This window comes from Amphiprion ocellaris, chromosome 4, assembly GCF_022539595.1.
Source record: "Amphiprion ocellaris isolate individual 3 ecotype Okinawa chromosome 4, ASM2253959v1, whole genome shotgun sequence".
NCBI lineage: Eukaryota > Metazoa > Chordata > Actinopteri > Pomacentridae > Amphiprion > Amphiprion ocellaris.
In genome coordinates this window covers 8,937,427-8,959,338 of record NC_072769.1, presented here as the reverse complement: position 1 = coordinate 8,959,338, position 21,912 = coordinate 8,937,427, and the positions used below count along the sequence as shown (strand labels likewise).

General features: G+C 40.3%; 1 protein-coding gene across 11 annotated transcripts in view; it reads left to right on the top strand.

Moving 5' to 3' along the window:
* Nucleotides 1-5,685: 5,685 nt before the first annotated feature.
* The window catches only part of micu3a (mitochondrial calcium uptake family, member 3a), a 37,666-nt gene continuing 21,439 nt past the window's right edge, over nucleotides 5,686-21,912 (top strand). For 6 of the 11 annotated variants that reach the window (XM_055009912.1, XM_055009915.1, XM_055009910.1 and 3 more), the window contains exons 1-6: nucleotides 5,687-6,023; nucleotides 13,861-14,008; nucleotides 15,285-15,316; nucleotides 15,852-15,930; nucleotides 20,082-20,129; nucleotides 21,134-21,216. In XM_055009912.1, the coding sequence (XP_054865887.1) occupies nucleotides 5,760-6,023; nucleotides 13,861-14,008; nucleotides 15,285-15,316; nucleotides 15,852-15,930; nucleotides 20,082-20,129; nucleotides 21,134-21,216 (654 nt within the window). In that variant the 5' untranslated portion in view covers nucleotides 5,687-5,759. Of the gene's footprint in view, nucleotides 6,024-13,860; nucleotides 14,009-15,284; nucleotides 15,317-15,851; nucleotides 15,931-20,081; nucleotides 20,130-21,133; nucleotides 21,217-21,912 lie in introns of all 11 variants that reach the window. The other 5 variants (XM_055009917.1, XM_055009911.1, XM_055009918.1 and 2 more) reach the window with 2 other exon arrangements.

Below are 21,912 nucleotides of genomic sequence, written 5' to 3'. Positions count from 1 at the left end.
CACAGACTCCGAGAACCCGACGCTGGCTGCGCCGCAGGAGGATCCGAGTGATGAGCAGAGAGGCTCCGTGTGCGAGCGAAGGTCAGCAGCCCGAGAAGCCAAGAAAAAGAAAAGTTCAAGAGAAAATCCCCGGTGAGTGCGTGTTTTGGGGCACCGTTAATTAGCTCGTCTTCTAAGTGGGATGAAACTCCTGCGTTGTCTTGATGTATGTAGACGGTGTAGCTCCGTTTGCAGCAGCCCGTGTCCCTTCTCCTCCTCTCTCCAGCTATTTATCCCTCTCTCTCCTCTTCACCTCGGGATACTCCCCTTTGCTCCGGTGCACATCAGGGTTTTCCTCTCTCTCTCTCTCTCTCTCTCTCTCTCTCTCTCTCTCTCTCTCTCTCTCTCTCTCTCTCTCTCTCTCTCTCTCTCTCTCCTTATATCCACTCCAGCCGTATGTTTCTGCGGTACTCTCCGTTCCTCCAGCAGCAGCAGCAGCGCAGTGACACCGCTTGGCTCCACGTCCAGCCAATCTAACGCAGTGCTTCATTTTCACCCCGAGTTGCCTTTTTATGCAAATACGCCCCGATCCCCCTCCCTTTATGGCTCATTGCTGTTCCGCTTCATCCCTCCGCTGCTCGTTGTTCTCCTGTCTCACCTTTGATGTTCAGTTTCAGCGCACAGAGCGCAGGACTTTGGGTGGAAATTAAAAGCTACTAATAAAAAAAAACGACCCTTACAGCCTTATTTTGGCTCTGTCAGCCCTCAGGCTACAAGATTGCGTCCCTGACGCTCAGGTGTGTTATACGCAATGTCGAAGACCATAGATCATGGGCACTTCAGCCAGTGTGCATGGTTTAAAGTGTGCGCAACTCCTCCCAACAACTTGTGTGCGAATTTGGACACGGCGAGAAGGAGAGAGTCGTTCTGTGTGCATGTCAAACAGCATGAAAGTGATATCGCCATTATCCTAAACGTTTTACAACTCCACGCCCCCCGTTTCGAAATGACTCAGGTGCGGCGAGAAAGAGCGAGGAAAGCCCCCATTTGCGTAATTTTCGCACTCGGGTGTTGATTTATTGCTCTTGTTTTATGTAACGCAGCCACACGTTTACAGCGCCCGCACAGACACCAAATACACACACACACACACACACACACACACACACACACACACACACACACCTGTGCAAACGACAGCACTTGACTGTCAATCCCTTCATTGATCTTTCCCCGACGCTTTGAACAGCGCAGCAGCCCATATATATCCTTAATTGTGGTCTTAAAAGACGAATCAAAGACACAGAGGCTTCAAAGCGCAGGGATCTTGTAAGGGGATCAGGCAAAAACAAGCAGAAGAAGGGAACAGAGCTACCTGTTTGAACTGTAGGCTTAGAAAATACCCCGACACTTGACACTTGAAGGACTTCAGGGTGAAAAAAAGAAGCAACTCTAAAAAAAAGCGGAGTTTATTATTCATATCCAGATTTTTAATGACTGTGAGCAAACTATTTGACAATAATGTGGGAGTTCATTGGATGCAAGAAACGCATTTACATTATAAATTATACAATGGATTTTTAATATCAGACTGAAATGTGAAAATATGGGAATACATTTACCATCAAAGGGGACGCATGGTTGCAGGTTAGTAAAACTGTCTGGACTGGCGATTGATATTGCATTTTTTTTTCTTTTAACTGGAAAATGCATTTTTCCAGTTTCCCTCATGACACAACCTGCTGTTTGTTCAGAGTTGTGTTGCTTGACTATAAGGGGGGTCAAACCACAGTTTACATGGCTGAGGATTTTTATTTATTTATTTATTTATTTATTTATTTATTTATTTTATGGAAACCGGCGTCCCATGTTCCAGCCTATATGGCATTGATTTTGGCAGCTATATGCTCGTGCACACGGCGCCCCCCTTCCCCTGGGAGTCCTGTTGATAAATGAGTTGAAGGTGCAGAGGTGCTTTTGAACGCACGCGTGTGTGTGGTCGCCATACGTGCGTGGTTTTGCAGCGTGACAAAAAGGCGTGAGCGTCACGGGTCAACGGTAGGCCTGGGCTTATTTTTATATATATGTATGTAGTTTGTTATAAGTGTGCATGGGATTTGTGCATGTGCGTGTGAGAAAACTGGGAGGGCATCTGTTTGTGCGTCCGTCTCCCTCTTTCCCTCGGTTCATTAGTATTTATGACTAAAACGAACTTTTTTTTTTTTTTTTTTTTTTTTAAAGAAGACAAAATCGATCAGAATCGCCTCAGGCTGATCAGATCCCGATAAAGCCTATTGGATATCGACCTGGCTCTCAATGAAGATGTCAACTCCACATCCTCACACACACAAGGTGAGCAGTTCTCAGGATCACATGGTTTTGCTTTAAATGAAAATTTTCTGCGCTGGTAGGGACACTGGAACAGGGAGGGAAGCCAACCATGGAGCAACCACAGCAGTCACTGGAGAGGAGGGTGATGAGGTTGGAGGAGGAGGTGGAGGCCCCCAGGGTTACACCCCCACCCCTCACCCACCCACACATAGACACACAAAGAAATCACAACTTAATCGAATGCCTGGGTAATGGAATAACTGAATAAGTAGCCTAGAGGTTATTAATGCAAGTGGTTTCCAAACTGGGGTCTGGGGAACTCCAGGGGTCCTTGAAAGCAGGATTCAGAGGGCCCTCTAGCTAAACTGTAGACATTAATTTCATCATAATTTGACCCTCTGTATGTCAATTAGAAAACACATAAAAATCTGATTTGAAATTTAGATTACACTTTTATATTCCTGTATAATAATAATAATAATAATAATAATAATAATAAAAACTTCTCTGCCATCAGATGAGGGATCTATAATGTGTTTCTGCTTGGAGCTTTGTAAATATTTAAAAAATATTAAATCTTTGTCAAAGATATCAACTTAGATGCAGTCATTCAACATCTTTTGCAAGTTGTGATTTCACATCAAACATTAATCTAATCTCAGTCAACCTGTTAGGAAATATTACACTCATTAATATGCACTAATCTAGTTTTGGGCCTACGAACCAAATAAAAATCAAAGGAACAAATTAAGGGTTCAATAGCCGTACTCGGCCCTTTAAACGGTTTATTTCTACCAAGAGATTTTGATAGTCATTGTTTGATGTGTTTTCAACTAAACGGTAGAGTGATCTGCTGTGCTTCATGTGTGCACAGGTGACAGGCCCATCTATTACACTTCTTGCCTTTATTCTCTCAGCATCAAAGTAGTCAGAAAAGCCCCATCAGGTTAGCATTAGTCCTACATGTAAAGACTTAAATGATGAGTTCATCTTTGATATTTGTTTGATATCTGCTCTCTGCTGGCTCCTTTGATGCTACGCTTACCAGTGGGAAACTTGATACCAGACTGACCCTCAATGAAAAGTGAAGACTGACAAATGTGGAAATCACTGGTCATTTAATATTTCCCCCATGTAAACTGAGATGCATTTAATGCTAATCCCAGGATGTAGAGATATTCACCTGTTGTAAGATACTTGGAGTAATATTAACAGATGGCGCTTTGCTGAATGGGTTTGAACTTGATTATTTTAGTATTTCTCATGTTTCACAGCAGTCACCCATGGCGTTAGTTTCTCACAAAGTACTTCAAATATACTTAAAAACATAATGAAGGCACTTAGTCAAATGAACTTAAATTCGCTAGTTTACTTAATGTAAATTTCTGAGTTTTGTTTTCTTATCAATTAAGTAAACCTAAAATGTCTAATTTAAGTTTTCTGTTAGAATATAAACATGAGTTCTTTGAGAGATTTAAATTACTGAGTTGAATGAATAAACAGCTGAGACTTAACTCAACACATTAAATTAAGATAATGCGAAACAAAACTAGCATATAAGTAGACTTCCCAGAGAGTTTAAACTGACATGAGACTTTTTGGAGTTTCAGAAAACAGACATGGTGGAAACCCACTGTGTTTTTCACACAGGTTAAATTTAGCTCGGGTTGTTTCTTTTCATAATAATCAAAACAATTTTAACCATGAGTTAAGTCCCTACACCTGTAGATTTATAATCTATCCCACAGTAATCAGGAGCAGCTTTGCATATTGTCTTTGTACTGGTTCAGATCAAAAATGACTTCAACAGCTGAGGCTGTAAGTTCTCAGCATTAAATGAAGAAGAAAGTCTTTAAACTTAGAAAATGTAAAAGTAAGGTAAGTCTGTCTGGAAGCATTGCCTGTGTGACTAGTTGATTCAACTTAATCTCTTATGTTTACTGAATATGTTTTATTTCATCTAATTTATCTCAGCTAGTTTTACACTTTCATATCTCTGAAGATGACTTTGAACTCGTTAATCAGCTGAAGTGCAGTTAACCCACAGTTTCAGGTATGCACTAGAACTTACATTTCTAAACCGAATGGACTTGATATGAGCCATGTTTTTAACTTGAAAAAGTCGTCAGTTTATTTATCGGTGCATTTCAAATCAATAAGCATTGACCAAAGTGGTTTACAATCAGAAGAACAATGGTAAAAGACAGCTAAAACAACACTCACACACAAAAATAATGTTTGGGGTAAAACAAACAAACAAACAAACAAAAAAACAAAAAAACAAAAAAACACTTACCCTTTCAGAAAGCACCTTCCTTGAATTAAGGATGGACATAATATACATGAGATATTTTTATCCTATCTCTATTACAGTCTAAAAATAACTTTTGGACACAAAAAAGCAAAAGTTTGCTTCAGTGTTTTTAAAAGTATGACAATGTTCAGCCATGTTCCACCAACAATGTTGAGTTAGGGGAATTAGCTTTTCATCTACAATCAAAGGTGTTTTTTTAAAAGTCTTTTTAATTCATACCACTCCTAACTGAAGAACGAAAAACTAAGTTATCAAGCCAATTTCATTAAGTTACCTCAACTTGAATTTAGTTTTAAGTCAGCTGATGCAGACAATTGATTTTTAATGACAAACAATATTAAGTTGATGCAATTCCCAACATTATTATGTAAACCCAGCCCACCAAAAACAGTGTTTGCAACATCAGTGCTTCATCTGAATCAGTAAATCAGATTGCATATCTTGCAGCAATACATTTAATTGAATGGTGGGTATACGTACCTGGATTTACTTTTTGGACTGCAGGCAAAACATCACAGATAAAAACAATAATGAAAAAACTCAGTCTGAGTTAAAAGCCAATGAATAAAATTGGGTTTTCAGACAGGTTTTAAAAATGTCCAGTCCTGCTGTGTGAAGGGTATAACACATTTTCTGAGCCGCTACTATGAAGGTCTGATGTCTGGACCTCGGTAGAATCAGGAGCCTCTGATCAGCAGACATCAGTAATAAATAGTCTACAATGATAAAAATCCACTTAATTAACTGCACTTTTAGCTGCGTTTTTTCACTGTAACATCTATTTGGTCTTAATAACTTGGGCATTTAATCATACCAGTACACCAGTTTAATTCTGTTTATCCACTTTATTCAAACAAACTGAGAGGTCTCTTGAGTTCACACAGGTTTATATTCGACTGAACTGAAAACTGTGTGTTTATTATTGACCGTGCTCAGAAATAATGACCCACTTTCAGCCAGTGAAGCATCAAATCCTGCTCTCTGACTCTGGGACTTTGCTCTCAGCCTCACCGTCAACAGTGAGCCCGCCGCACATCTCGCGATGAAACCGGAGAAACGCGATAGTTTTGAGCTGCCCGCAAACTTATAAGCAGAGCAGCAGCAGCAGCAGCAGCAGCAGGCACCAACGGCAGCAATGGCCGCTTTCCGCAAAGTGGCAGCGGCGGCGGCCAGGCTGAACCTCTGGTCGGCGGCGAGGAACGAGCTGGTCGGCTGGCAGACGGCTAACGGAAGCCGAACTCGGAGGTGTCTGGCAGTCGGGATGTGCGTTGCGACCGGAGGCGCGGTGGCTCTGTACTTCTACAATGATATGTGGAGCGACAGAGGGGGGAAGAGGATGAGGAGGCACAGCATCAACGGACTGCTGCCGTCCATCCCCACGGTTGAAGCCAAGGAGAAGGTAGGAAGCTGAAAGTGGCTGTAGCCGTTAGCGGTGATTTGTTGACCGAGAATGTGTCATTGTTGACAGAAAGGGGCCTCGGTGTGGAGGAAGAAGGCGGGGAGGGGTTTTCACATTTGCTAGGGTTAAAATTAGCCCCACACAGGCCCGTTTAGCTGGGCCCTGCCTCTGCTCCGTAGCCATGGTGCTGTGGAAGTTTTCGTGTTTTTCGCCCATCACGCCCAGTGGAAACACTTCGCTCACTGTTTGGCTGCTGGACCGTGTGCGCGCGCAGACACAGCAACAGCAACGGCGCTCTCCGCTCGCGCTGGTGCTGAAATGACAACAGGCTTTAAGATGTGACAGTCACCCAGGCAGGTGTGTGCAGATGTGGGGTAAACCGGGGTAGGAAGCCCCTCCACCATATTTACCCCTCTGACCATTTTCGTTTAAGTTCAGTTATTTTCTTGGGATGACAGTGACCTTACTGTTTCAAAAATAGTATTGAAATCACTTTACTGGTCTGTGAAAACCAACAAACGTGGTTTGAGTGATGATACGACAGAATATGACCAAATTTATTAGACATTTATTTGAATCAAACCCCTGGCAGTCCAGAGGTGAGACTCCCACCCCTCTTTTCCCCACTCTCACCCCAGTTGGTCGAAGCAGACGGCCACCTTCCCTGAGCCTGGTTCTGCTGGAATTTTTTTTCCTGCCCATTAATGTTTTTGTTTGTTTGTTTGTTTCTTCCCACCAGCTTCAACTGCTTGCTCAATTTATTGTCATTCAGACATGTTGGAAGGAACAAAACTTGTTGTCGAGGTCCAGCAGCATACCGGATAAATAACATTTTTGCAGTGAAATAGCCAAGATAGGCCTAAAGTACCCAAATAAAATAACATACAAGCCTAGATTAAATAGAACACATACTTTAAAAAGCCAAGCAGTATGTTAATAGATAAATAATAACAACAAATAACAGTAACTGTAGGTAGTTGCAGCAGCACAGAGTGTAGAGGGCAGATTTAAGCCAAAGAGTTTCTAAGACTCATGTGGAGGGTTTTCTATCAGTTTGAACAAAAAAGACACAAAATTCTCAACCTTTCCTGGAAACAAGAGGTGCAACTCCCATTTTGGGGCTTAACTGTAAAGCATAAAGCCTTATATCACTGTCCACATAAGTCACATGTTAGTGATCATTTCTTTGCAAGGAGAGGAAAGCTTCGGGCTGGCGTACTGCTTCTCCAAGACTATGTGTCCATCACACAGCATCATGTGGCAGAAGTAGCCAAATGTGGCTTTGAACTGTTACCTCTTGTACCTTATTCACTCAACTTGCACCATCTCACATCTATCTGTTTCCCAAAGTGAAATCCCACTTGCATGGTTGCCTTGCATGGTAGAAATCTCATTAAATACATAATACATGATTACAACCAAAAATTAACAACTGGATGATCAAGAGTATATAAACACTAGTTAGCCAACCAAGACAAAAAAAAATAAATAACAAAACCAACAACCATTAGGCATTAGGCATCATTTGACTAGATTATAGCTTTATTCAGATATTCAGTAAAGGCCTTTCAGGAGTCACCGTGGTCTTTAAGTGAAGGACAGATTTATCTTGAATTTAATGTGAATTAGAATCTCTTTTTACTAGCTATTGTATGACAAAAGAGAAGCGTCTTTCCTTGTAAATGTAATTAAATGACCTGCTAGTGTTGTAGAGGCCAAAACATGGCGTTGTCAGAGAAAAGTCAGAGACTTTAGGAGGAGGACTTTTGGGTAAAAAGGCTCCCCTTGAAATGGGGTTAGTAGCCCCTCCCCCCATGGACACATATGATTTTCAGAACTCTAATCTTGTTAATGTTCAATTCCTGATAAACTATGTGCACTGTCATCTACTACAGTAAAATAATAGCTAACCAGCAGTAACAATTGTGTCATGGCTGTCTAAAAGGGGCCAACTAGCTGACTTTATGTTAAGCTGATAATGTTATGCTATATTAGCTTGCTGTAGCTCTAGTTAGCTTTTGTCTACTGTCATAACTGATATGACATGTTTTTTTTGTCATGAATGTTGTTATCAATAATAAAAAGTAAAATTATAATTGTTGTCATGGACACTTCAATTGTAAATTAATTGACAATATTGAAACTTTTTAAAAATATTATTTTGTATGTGTTTTCTAACATTTATGTTGAAGTCAGAGCAGCATGGACATTTGAAAATACAGTTAATCTTATACATAAACAGCAAGTTGGTATTGCTCAAAGTAACTTGTGAGGTAAGATTCCCCCCTTTTAGACTTCCCATTAGTTTTGTAATAACATCGCTGAAGTATGGAATAATTTAATTACCCTCTAAATTTGATCACTCAAGTATACTTCTTGTGTACATATTTTGCAGATATTCAAACATACATTTTATTAAAAAGAATAGACATTGTTCTGAAGGGAGGCATTTTTCCCTGGTTTACCCTCCATGTCATGGTGCCAAGATTTTACTGAAATGAAAATCTCAGTTCTTCAAATACAGTTTAGCCACTTTTTGTATTGATCAATCTGGTGACTGCACTCTAAAAATGTTTGTTACAGCAAAAAATTTAACACATTTTACAAGTACAAAAGTGCATATGTATTAGCATCAACACATTTCTAATGTACTAAACATTAAAGTACCCATAAAGCAGCATGAGCCATAATAGAATGATACCTATTCTAATATTAGAGTGCAACTATTGATACATTCAGTTCAATTTAGTTTTGTGTATATAGGGCCAATTCACAACATTTTTATCCCAAGGCGCTTCACATAGTAAGGTGAACCTTATCATTTATATTGTAGACTAAAACACAACAAAATTAAATGATTCCCTTGCAGAGAGTCGGAAGAAAAACTCCTTTTTTAACATGGAGAAACCTCCAGTAGAACCAGGCTCAGGCAGGGCAGCCATCTAGCCAAACTGGTTGGGTCAGGGTAAAGGGGAGAGACAAAAGGATAGTAGATAGAATTCAGACAAAGATCTCACAAGAGAAAAATAAACACTGGGGAGGTTGATGAGACCAGCAAATGTTGATGTCGTCTGACTCGCAGATGTAGATTGCTGGCACAAACCAGCTACTGGCTGTACATTTCACTCAGCTTTCTCCTCCTCTTCTACTGTTTTTGTGTTACCATTTTCAAATTTCCCTTCACTACAGCAAACAACAACAACATCGATCCCTGGGCAGCAATCCGCCACACTGAAAATTTTAAGTTTTGCCTAAGGTTCGGATTGTTGAATTAACCATTTTCACGACAGTGCCCACCTCCCTGTATTCTGTTGTCAGGGAACATTGTCACAGCATCCTGTGAGATGATTGTGATTAATTTAAAGAAATAAAAACACGTCCAAGCTTTCCCCCCTCTATAGCAGAATAATAATGAGTTGCAGCCAGATCATTGAACTCAACACTGTCAGTGTAAGAAAATGGCTTGACTTTCGAGGACTACTGTGGTCAGAAACAGAGATATCTGCTGGGAGGATAAAACACAAACAACATGAGAGAGAATACACAAAGTTAGTGACATGCAATGGTGGCACATAATTGTCTGGACAGAAAAAGAGAGGAGAGTAGAGGAGAGGTTCTCAGTGCATCATGGGTAATCCTTCAGCAGCCAAGGCCTCTAACAACATAACTCAGGGATGTTTAGGGTTACCTAAGCCAGACCTATGTTTAAGCTTTATTAAAAAGGAAAGTTTTAACCATAAAAGTGGAGGGGGTGTCTGCCTCCCAAACCTAAACTGGGAACTGGCTCCATATTGATGTGCAAGCATTACTTACTCAAATAAAATTTGGAGTATTTCAACTACTTATTTAAGGCTGAATAGCTTAATCTACAATAATATATCATCATTTCTTATTGATTATATTTGTAATTTTAATCTGAAATGGTTAATAACAAAAGCAGTCAAATAAATTCAGTGGATATGTAGTATCCAATATTGCAAAAATGTAGAGGAATAGAAGTATAAAGCAGTACAACACAGAATTATTTAAACTAAAAGTACCTCAAAATTGTACAAAGCTTATGCAAATGTACATAGTTGCTGTCCATCACTAGTTTTAAAATCAACTAGAAACTTTACAGTGACACCAGTTCACTGTTATCACTCAGTTATTGACCACGCTGATATAGTTTTGTGCTTAAAACATCACTCAGACTGCACAATATTGGAGAAAACTGACATTGCAATATTTTGTTGTTCTGCAATATATATTGTGATTTGAAAAAATACCAGAACTTTTACCAGATGGCTTAAATAATCCTATCTGGAATCATTCCGTGTGATTCCATAATGATTTGGGTAATTTTGTAAGGGAGTGTGTCTGTATACAAAATTTTTAAAAAACAAGCAAAAAAAGCATTTTCTGAGCTTTCTCATGTGATATAGCACTGGTACAGGCATCTGATACAGTTTTTGCTTTGGATGGCATTCAGATCTGACTCTGCACTAATCTTATAGTGCTTTGTGTTGCTGATTTGAATGGCCAAGCAACTTAGTTGTACTGCTGGAACTGGAACAGAGATGTTGCAGTTTTATCAAATATTCTGTAACTGTTTGGCTCCACAAAATATACAACACTGATTAAATCTGTATCAAGTATATTGAAATGACAGATTTTTTTCTTTGTAGGTATGCTGAGGTGAACTGAGCCTAGTGGCTCATTCGAGGGTTGTAAACCGATATAAAACCAGTGAAATACACTATATTGCCAAAAGTATTCGCTCACCCATCCAAATAATCAGAATCAGGTGTTCCAATCACTTCCATGGCCACAGGTGTATAAAATCAAGCATCTAGGCATGCAGACTGCTTTTACAAACATTTGTGAAAGAATGGGTCGCTCTCAGGAGCTCAGTGAATTCCAGCGTGGAACTGTGATAGGATGCCACCTGTGCAACAAATCCAGTCGTGACATTTCCTCGCTCCTAAATATTCCACAGTCAACTGTCAGCTGTATTATAAGAAAGTGGAAGTGTGTGGGAACGACAGCAACTCAGGCACCAAGTGGTAGGACACGTAAACTGATGGAGCGGGGTCAACGGATGCTGAGGCTCATAGTGCCAAGAGGTCACCAACTTTCTGCAGAGTCAATCGCTACAGACCTTCAAACTTCATGTGGCCTTCAGATTAGCTCAAGAACAGTGCTTCAGCAGAGAGCTTCATGGAATGGGTTTCCATGGCTGAGCAGCTGCATCCAAGCCATACATCACCAAGTGCAATGCAAAGCGTGGGATGCAGTGGTGTAAAGCACGCCGCCACTGAACTCTAGAGCAGTGGAGACGCCTTCTCTGGAGTGACCAATCACGCTTCTCCATCTGGTAATCTGATGGACCAGTCTGGGTTTGGCGGTTGCCAGGAGAACCATACTTGTCGGACTGCATTGTGCCAAGTGTAAAGTTTGGTGGAGGGGGGATTATGGTGTGGGCTTGTTTTTCAGGAGCTGGGCTTGGCCCCTTAGTTCCAGTGAAAGGAACTCTGAATGCTTCAGCATACCAAGACATTTTGGACAATTCCATGCTCCCAACTTTGTGGGAACAGTTTGGAGCTGGCCCCTTCCTCTTCCAACATGACTGTGCACCAGTGCACAAAGCAAGGTCCATAAAGACAGGGATGACAGAGTCTGGTGTAGATGAACTTGACTGGCCTGCACAGAGTCCTGACCTCAACCCGATAGAACACCTTTGGGATGAATTAGAGCGGAGACTGAGAGCCAGACCTTCTCATCCAACATCAGTGTATGACCTCACAAATGTGCTTCTGGAAGAATGGTCAAAAATTCCCATAAACACACTTGTAAACCTTGTGGACAGCCTTCCCATAAGAGTTGAAGCTGTTATAGCTGCAAAGGGCGGACCAACGTCATATTGAACCCTATGGATTAGGAATGGGATGTCACTTATGTTCATATGCGAGTCAAGGCAGGTGAGCGAATACTTTTGGCAATATAGTGTATATGCAGGTGGCAAATGGAAAGTTATATCTTCTCAGCAGGACAGAGTTGCCTGTTTGATCACTGTGATGAAGAAGTGATAGCCAGTTTAGAGCTGCCAAGGAGCATTCTTAAAAACATTTTGGTAACAAGAAAACCGTATAACCATGAAAAAACAGTGGGTCAGGTCAGACTCCAGGGATCTGTATTTGGGTTAGTCGCTCGGAAGAACATCTGGCTTTGAGGAACAGACTTCAAGGGGCCCAGAAGCATGAGGTGGACATGACAAGACTGAGCAAATTATGTCTCAAGTGACATCATTCCAAGCTGTTTTTGTATAGTTCTGTCTCTAGCCACAAAAGGTCATACCATATTTTATACATATGCAGCAGTACTCCCCAACGACCTGCTAACTGATCTTGATCTGTGAAATTGGTGGGTTTCCCCTATAAGAGGCCAGTTAAAGCAACGGAGAAAACTGCTGCTTCCTTGGTGGAAGTGCAGGATCAAGAAAATGTGCCGACAAACAGTGTCAGCAATTTCTGACACCTCAGATTTAAGAACTGGTTTATGTCTGCTTGGACGTTAGCTGACTGGATGGTACTGTAATTTAACTGAACTGAGATACTTAAACTTGATGTCAGGAAGGAACACAGGAGAGTTTAAAGACAGTTTATCTGAGAAAACCCAGGAGAGCTGCAGCTGTGAAGGAAAAATACTAGGTTGCCTAAGGGGAAAACACCTGGAGCATCTGCTGTGCAGTCAAGAAAACCAGAAAAGGCAGCTACACAAGAACACAGTGAATCACACTGAATGCACATTCTAATCACTGGCTTTCATTATTTTTTAAAAGAAGCCTATGTTACTTTTTTACATCATGTCATGCAGAATGGCATGTGACCCTAGCTGCCTTTGCAGAACTTTAAAAAACTTCATTCATTAGCGAGAGTCAAAGCCACGGGTGTCTGAGCTCTTACACTTGATTACAGTGCATTCCCATGAAGCCAGCACTCATCTCCTATTCATGCCTTCAAAAGCCCCCTCGGTGAAGGAGGCATCAAAGCTTTATGAATGAATCTGTATTCTCATTAGCATGTTAGCTGAGCTGAGCAGGAACCTCTGTGTGCTGGGGCCTGCAGCCAAACAGTTTTAAATTTGGAAACCTCTCTGCTAATTGCACAACTTCATGCAGCACAGCCTTTTGGGCCAGCAGCTCATCTACACTGCAGCTAATCAAGTTGAAGCCCTGGCTGCTTACAGAGAGAGAGAGAGAGAGAGAGACGCTAATCAAGTAGAAAGTAGTGACAAAGTATTTGTGTGTGTGTATGTGTTCGTGTATGCCCCTGCTCTCCTGTTATTGCACTGCACCAGAGGTGCCGACTCTATTTATAATCTCAGAGAGCTAAATGGAGAGAGTTGATGCCAAGAATAGATGGATCTCCTCATTATAGAGGTTCAAAAGCAGTGAGGAGTCACATATTGTTTATATTCTGCTGCCTGTGTGAAAGACGTAGAGCTCTGTGAGCACAAATTGCTATCACATCTGTGGAAGACGCATTAAAACTATGAGCTCCCTGGTAAATTAAATACCTATCACTGCATGTGTGTTGTAAGTTTTCTGTTTCAAAGGTTAAATTTGATGGTTAAATAATAATAGTTTTGTGACATATAGCTCAGGTCTGGTCTCACTAAATGTAATCCTCCCAATATCAGCAGTGTATAATTTGTAATTGTAATAATCAGGAGGCAAGAAATTTGTTTTTTTCTGACTTTTGCTCACAGCTAGACTGATAGCCTGTTCAACCAGCTATTAGCACTAAGCACTACGTAACAGTATATGTTATTTAAATTTTTGGGTTTGTGTCTGCAGGCACGTCCGTTTGACTTTGAGGATGGAGACGTGTACATGTCTTCCCATGAGCATCGCTTCCGCATGTTCAGCTCTGTGGAGTATGAAGGACAGCTGTACATGACCCCGCAGAATTTCATTGAGTCTGTTACCATGAGTGAGCCAAGAAGTACGTATCAGTCACAGAAATTTGCTTTTGCATTTGAGTCCAAAACTCTGTGCCTTACCCTTGAAAACAAAAGGGATAAAATAAATGGGCTTTGTATCCGTATATAAGTCCCACCTGCCCAGAGTGCATTATTGTTGGGGCTTTTATATTGTGTATAGGACATATTTGTTTTCACTTTGATTTGAAAAATTGTTTGTGTTAGTCAATATCTCAATGCCCTTTTCAAATATATGTAAGTATGGAGGCATTTGTGTTATTATCACCTTTATTGATATGCAGCTTTTAACTGAATTATACACCATAGATTGGAATACATTTGCTTCTATGTGCTTGTGCACATGGTGTTTACATTTGGATTAGAAATGAGTTTGGTAACCAGCTGAACTTGATGGGCTTTAAGTTTGTCTATCTTCACCTCTGATCTGCATTTGATTTCCTAGCAAGGACAGCATTGCCAGGTGTATGATTTTGGTTTTGCCATGTCTTTAAACACCTTCAAATTCTGTGTTTAAACACATTTTTGCAGTTTCTGTCAGCCTGCCTCCAGTCGTAACAGATTAGTCCTGGCCAGCCAGCCTCAAAGCAGATGGCTTTACAGCTATTGTTTAGTCTGAGGTTAATGTTAGTCAGACATACACACACAGACACACACATTCCATTTGTTCTCATGTACACTTTCTCTTACACAGTAAATATCTAAACTGGACAATCAGCTTAAATTTTTCCTGTTTGGCCACTGGTTTTGAAATGCCACCTCAAATTAAGGTTGTCACAAACAAAGAAAAAAATAAAACAGTTTCTTTCTTCAGTGAGAATATGATTGAATTGCATGCAAACTGTGCACCTGTATGTGCGTGTTTACATCTAGCCTTGGCTTACTGACATATGATACAGCCGTACATGCCCTCTTGGCAGCCAACATCCTCTAATGCCCCCTTTGAAGTTGAATTAGATGAACTTTGTTGTATTAAACAGAACAAAAGTAGTATGTGCTTTTACGGGGACATTCCACATACTACAAAGACAAGCACGGGGCACTTTAGACGGTACAAATGGGCCTGTGATGATGACAGTGTATATACAGTGAGTGTGTGTGTGTGTGTGTGTGTGTGTGTGTGTGTGTGTGTGTGGGTGTGCATGTGTGTGTGTTGTGACTGTACCCGGCACATTAAGACCCATTTCTAGATCATACAGATGCTATCTGACCGAGCCCACCCAAACTCTCTTCTCCTCTTTCCCTTCTTCTTCTCTCTTCTTTTGTCTCGTTGCCTGGCAGACAAGAGGCCCTGGAGGTCCCTGACCAAACAGGTGGGAGACACACTCTAAATCCTTCTTTCTGCTGCTCCTGCTTGTTGCAGTCAGACATCTGCTGCATGTTACATCTGTTGCAGGTTTTGTAAACACTGCAAAGATTAAATCCTGCTTTTCTAGTATTCTTGAGAAGTTTCTTCATGAGAATGTGAACATTATGCAATGTGCATGTATTGCAGATCATTATAGCTATACGGAACAAGCAAGTAGCGGGATAATTTCCATCCACTCGGGATGCTGTGCCAGGCCTGTGAACCTTATTGCATTAGTGTACCAATGCTGAATGAGTGTGATAAAAATACTGCTTCCATATTTAACATGTTGACTGATTTTAAAATAATATATCAAGTAGAGAACATCTATCCTGAGTTTATCGGCCACTTATGTACATCAAAATTGCTGTTTGATTAGTCTGCATGAGTCAGTCCAGGTGTGATGTATGGAGGCTCAAAGAAGTGTCTTGAGCACTCTACTTTTTGAACCCTTTTGTGCATTATCATGTTGATTGTGTGCTTTTGTACTTTTGTGTCAGGAGCTAGAGAAGATCCTGACAGACACTCCCCCAGTATGGAGGGGATCCTCCAAACTGTTCCGCAACCTGAGAGAACGAGGTCAGAAAACATGCAGGCACACACGCACGCACACAAACAAATAAGAGCAAAGGCACTTTGAGCATATTTGTATTACTAATGCAAATGCATACACATGCCCATTGGGTCCACTTGTCCCCTAGAGGGAAGGATCACTGGAAATTAATACAAAGTTGCTCTTAGTGGTCACTTTAATTCTTTGAGGAAGCTGTTCTATCCTGATGGGAGTGGTCTCTTCCAGGATGACTCCCTGTCCACAGGGCACAGGGGAGTCACTGTGAATGGCTTGATGAGTATGAAAGTGATGTGAATCATATGCTGTGGTCTTTGCAGTAACCAGATCTCAACCCAGTTGACCACCTATGGAAGATTTTGAACCAACCTGATAGATATTGCACTCTGCCACCATTATCGTAAAAAAAAAAAAAAAAAAAAAAAATTAGGGAATATCTTTTGGAATGATGATGTTGATACCTCCAGTAATACAGCTCCAGACTGTTCAGACATGTAGTGGTCCATCACCTTACTAAGACATTTTATGTTAATTTTCCCTTTAATTTGTCATCTATAACGAATTTCATTGTTCATTTCAATGAGGATATATGCATCTGTAATATTTAAGTTTATTAAAGTTCTAGAAATTTTACAAGATATTTCCAGCTTTTCAGTTCTGTGCTTGTGTTTACCGGAGCTTACCTTTTAATGTATGATAAAATAATATTTGTGAGTTTGTGTGTCACTGTAGGTGTCTCTAATCCGAGGTTGGTGTCATGCTGTTCCTGCTTACAGCCAAACAACCTGCTGACAAATAATAAACCTCCTCTCCTCTCCTCTCCTCTCCTCTCCTCTCCTCTCCTCTCCTCTCCTCTCCTCTCCTCTCCTCTCCTCTCCTCTCCTCTCCTCTCCTCTCCTCTCCTCTCCTCTCCTCTCCTCTCCTCTCCTCTCCTCTCCTCTCCTCTCCTCACCGCACCACATTTGGGAACAGCACAAATTATACAGCAACAACGACAGAAAGAGGAGCTCATCCTAATTAAGCATTTGCTTTAGGAGTATGTAACAGAGGAATCACACAGTCTAAGACTGATTCCCTATAGTGATAATTACACACTCACTCACACAAACACACACACACACACACACACACTGGGAGATGCTAAATATAACTCACTGTGTGTGATGCATCCCCTCTCTTCCTCTACCATAATGACAGAAGTATGTTCATCAGCTTGTAACTTATGTGTATGTTTGATTTAGTCTGTAGGGACCAGTATCCAGGAGGATGGCTTTCTCCGTTTTTTTATTCACCAGTGCAGCAAAAAATGAGGAGAATAAGAAAAAGACATAATGAGTGAGGGAGGGTACGGAGATGTAGAGAAATGTAAGAAATGAATGGAGTTCACAGGACTGAATATAAAAGTCAAACATGGAGAGTAAAGAGAATTGAAAAAGGGAAAAGAGGAAAGACAAAGTTTTTAAACCTGTCCCAGTAAGAGGAAGACATGGCACTTTATACTTATTGCACTTGAACTATACCATGCATGCTTATTGATGTTGCTGTTGGAACATTGCCAAGACCACATGCACGCACGCACCCACGCACGCACACACAGACACAGACACACATTTATTAACCTCTATGTTTTCTCACTTGTTTTTATTACCTCTAAACCATTTGTTTGTGCATTCACATGGCATGTATGTAATTTAGCTTTCTTGCAATGCCATCCTTCATGTCAGTTCACTGCGTGCGTGCGTGCGTGCGTGCGTGCGTGCGTGCGTGCGTGCGTGCGTGCGTGCGTGCGTGCGTGCGTGCGTGCGTGCGTGCGTGCGTGCGTGCGTGCTTGCTTGCTTGCTTGCTTGCTTGCTTTTTTTTTTTGTTTGTTTGTTTTTGTGTGCCACGCGCATGCGCGGTGTCTGAACATGCAGTCTTCTTCATGCCATGATGAGCATGGACAGTTCAAATCTTTGGAAAGGCTTCAGATTTCTGAGAAAGACAACAGCTATGTGTCAGACAAAGGAATGCATCGCGTTGTCTGAACACTGTTCTCTGTTTGTGTGGTAGGTTGTACAGTATGCCAGTACTTGTTGTCTTGTCAGTGATTTCCACAGTAATTTTGCACAATAATTTTATTGACTTGCTTTTGAAACACTGAATGGATTCTGCACAGTGATGAGTTTAAGTTGAGGTGATTATTAGTGTGTCGTACCTGGCTAGGCATTTACATGACAGACATTTCCAGCGCAGAGTTAATGTAAATCCATGTTGTCAGCTGTCAGACATGTCAACTGTGTGAGTGTAGCTCATGTTTTATCCTGTAACCTTTGATAAATCTATTATTTATTAACAGAAAAATCCAATCTCTAGGTGTTACCAAGACCATACAGTATCACAGTGTTGCTGTTTTTAAATGCAACTATGCTATAGGTGTTTATGCAGATTGACAAATGACATATTCCCTGTGTAATGATTTGTTACAATTCTTGTAATGACATAGTGATGTTTGTTATATTTACTTATGATTAAGTGCTAAAATTTTCCCTAGCAGACCTGCATGGGTTTCAACAAACCCACCATTTAGATCTCTTGTAGGACTTTTGGTTTCATAAACTCACCAACAAAAGCAGAAAAATACCCAAATCTAAACTTAGGATTGGGATATTTCATCAAAATCACTTAATTTAAAAACTTTGAATACATTAATAATTCAACTGTGATCCAGAGTCATGTGACAAAAATTCTGGGACTTTTTGGTCAAACTGTGCTGAACTGCAGACTATGTTTACACACTGCAGAGGGAGACAAATATGGAAACCAAATTTTAGTGTATATAGTAAAGCACATACTGTATGTAGAGTCACTGTTTTCTCCCCAGTTTTGGTAACACCTCTGGCCTCCAGACTTTGTCATTTTTGTAAATTAAACACCAGAGAAATTTAACTTATTTCTTTTTGCTTGATATATAACATTCTAACTTTACTGTCCTACACGGAATATATTTTTACATTTTCTCTTAACTTCTAGCCATGGTTGTGCTGTTTCTGTAGAGGTGCATTGCTCTATATTGCACTGACAAATGTAGAAATGAGTAAAAATTAGACAAAAAAAACCCCAAACTGCTTGGGGTTCAGAGAGTTAACAGTGAGAATTTTAGTGTCTGCTGGTCATAAAGCATTGCTCCATTTCTAAGAGGCTTTCTGTTTAACATTAAAACCATTGTTGAAATTTTGTGTAGGACGTCTGATGTAAATGAGGATATACTTGATAATGCAGAAATAATAAAATGGAAAAAATACACATATGAATAATATAATGGTTTAAAATTGCTTTAAATGAGAAAAGAGTGTAAAAAAAATCACTAATTATAAATCAACACTGTAACCTATTTTTTTCAGGTAGTTGTTGCTTTTGGGATGATTACTACCAGCAGATCAATATCAATCCCACCTTGTAATTCATTAGTATATCACTGAAAGTAAGGCAGTGTAAACATGCAGACCGTATTATCGAAACTTGAGTCTATTCAGTGTGTATATTCTGGTCTTTGCAGAGCTCAGGCTACATGGGGAAAATACAATTCAGTTCCAAACCAGCTCCTCTACACAAAGCAGCCAAGCATCAGCAAAACACAAGGCTCACACTGGCTCTAACTGGTGTCATGTTCGCCTTCACACACACTCATGCGTACATACACACAAATGGGAAAGCGGTCTCCCGTAACACTCAAGCAAGTCACCCTGAACTATCTGAGCGATCAGACAGAAAGCGAAAAAAGAGGCAGAGAGAGCTTAGATGAAGCTACAAAGATTCCTAAATGTGCCAGAGGCAAGAAAGGATCACCTCCTAAAACATTTTTCACTTGCTTATCCAAACACAGACACATACACACGGACACACACACTCAGCTGGTGTCTTCACTTTGGACACTTTGGGCGTAGAAAAGGAAGCGGTGTGTGGCCAAATGGCTGTTGGCAGCTCAGCCTCGAGAAGACACATTTTCAGATGCTATCTTCATGAAAGGAAGGATTATGTGTGTTAGTGTGTGTGTGTCTGTGTGTGAGACTCAAGAGGCCCACAGTCTTTGAACATCTGTAAACATTGTGTGTGTATATATGTGTGTGTCTGTTGAATGTGACCTTTTCTTTAACTCTGTCTGTCTTGATCTCATTACTAGGCATCATCTCATACACAGAGTACTTGTTCCTGCTCTGCATCCTGACAAGTGAGTCAGTTCATTCGTTGCACATCCCCTTTTAAATTTACCACATCTTCATTTTTTTGTATTATATCCAGTACTATTCTGTTCTTATTTTAGGAGACCAATGTTAGCTACAGCTACTCAAGATTCAGTTTTGTCTCAATTTGGATGGTTTTCCTAATTCTCTTGGGGTAAACTTATATGTAGGCAAGAATGAGAGACTTGTTGCTAGCCAGCAATTCACTGCCCTGAATATTTTCAAATTTCTCATGCAGAAAAAGAAAAGGTTTTGCATCAAATGTTGCTCAGTATATGTCCACGTCAAGCATGAATGCAGCCATTTACCAGGATATCATTAATCAGGTTGCTGGCAAGGGTTTATTCCATTTAATGAACATTTGTTTAAAATTCAAAGGGCAACTCGGAAAATAATGACCCAATTTCTTCTCAGAAAATGTATGACCACTTTCAAAAACTGAAATTAGTTTAAATAATAAATAAGACTAATTTTACTTGTATGCTGTCTTGCTTTGCCTTTCTCATGCTTAAGGAATGGCAAAAGTCGATCTGTAGCAAATGTATTTGTTCTGCTATTGTTAAAATAAAGATGTTAAAATTTAGAAGACTTACTTAGGTTAACAGATATGGATTACCATCAGTATTTCTGCAATTCATTGCTGTATGTACATTTTTTAAAAATTATTTTAAGCTTTATCTTTACTCACATAAATTTCTATACTGGTACAACCATAAAATACCTTACAGCAAAGCAAGACCAAGCATGTAAAATTACTGCTGTTAAAAAACAAAGATGATAAATTGTGTTTGGTAACTGAGAAAAGGATGTGTGCTATAGAACAGTCAAAATGTTAGCTGTTGCACACAATCCACATAGACTTATACTCTCCCCCTTCTCTCTCCAATCTATCCTATATGGTACTTCATTGGTTGCTATTTATGGATTGAAAATTGCCTTTACCAAACACATGCACATGCTCACCCTATGTGTTCTCCTCTCTGTTCACCAGAGCCTCACGCTGGCTTTAAGATTGCTTTCAATATGTTTGATGCAGACGGCAACCAGATGGTGGACAAGAGGGAGTTCTTGGTGGTGAGTCACTGATACCGAGAGAAAATCCATCTGAATTCACATGTTCATATTAACATCACTTTTTCCTCCTATCACAACAACGGAGTGTTGTACGGAGCATTACATATACTGACAGTCAGTGTGAAGGAACATCCCTTATTATTCCTTTTGAAAATTGCGTTATTTTGAGTTTTTTGGTTTAAAAAAAAAGGTCTATGAGCATCTCAGGGGTAGCACAGTTTGAGATTTCATATTTGGAAATTGGGCTGCTATTAAAATTGAAACTGCTTTTTTTTGTCCAAATTTGATCTACAAGCTCCAATACTTTGTAGCTCTTATGTCTGACATTCTTGTATCTGATATATGTACTGTAGACACTATTTATACCAACCTTTTATTCCCACTGCCTTAATCTGAAGATGTGTTTTTTTCCAAGTTTAAAGCTTTTGAAAAAGCTAATTTTGAGTCCACATCTTATAAAGATGGCTTATTAAAGCGCTGAGCAGCCGAACTAGCATTTCTTTAGGGATACACATGTGTTACCTTCCCTGCGGGATGGGAGCGACAGATTTTGTAAACACTGAAACACTGCTACTGGCAGGAAGGAATCAGAATCACTGTGGAGGCTGGTGGGAGTGGGATGGCAACATCAGCAGGAGGGAGTAGTAATGGTATAAAATCGTATGGGAGCAGGCAGGTGTAGGATGGAAAAAGAAT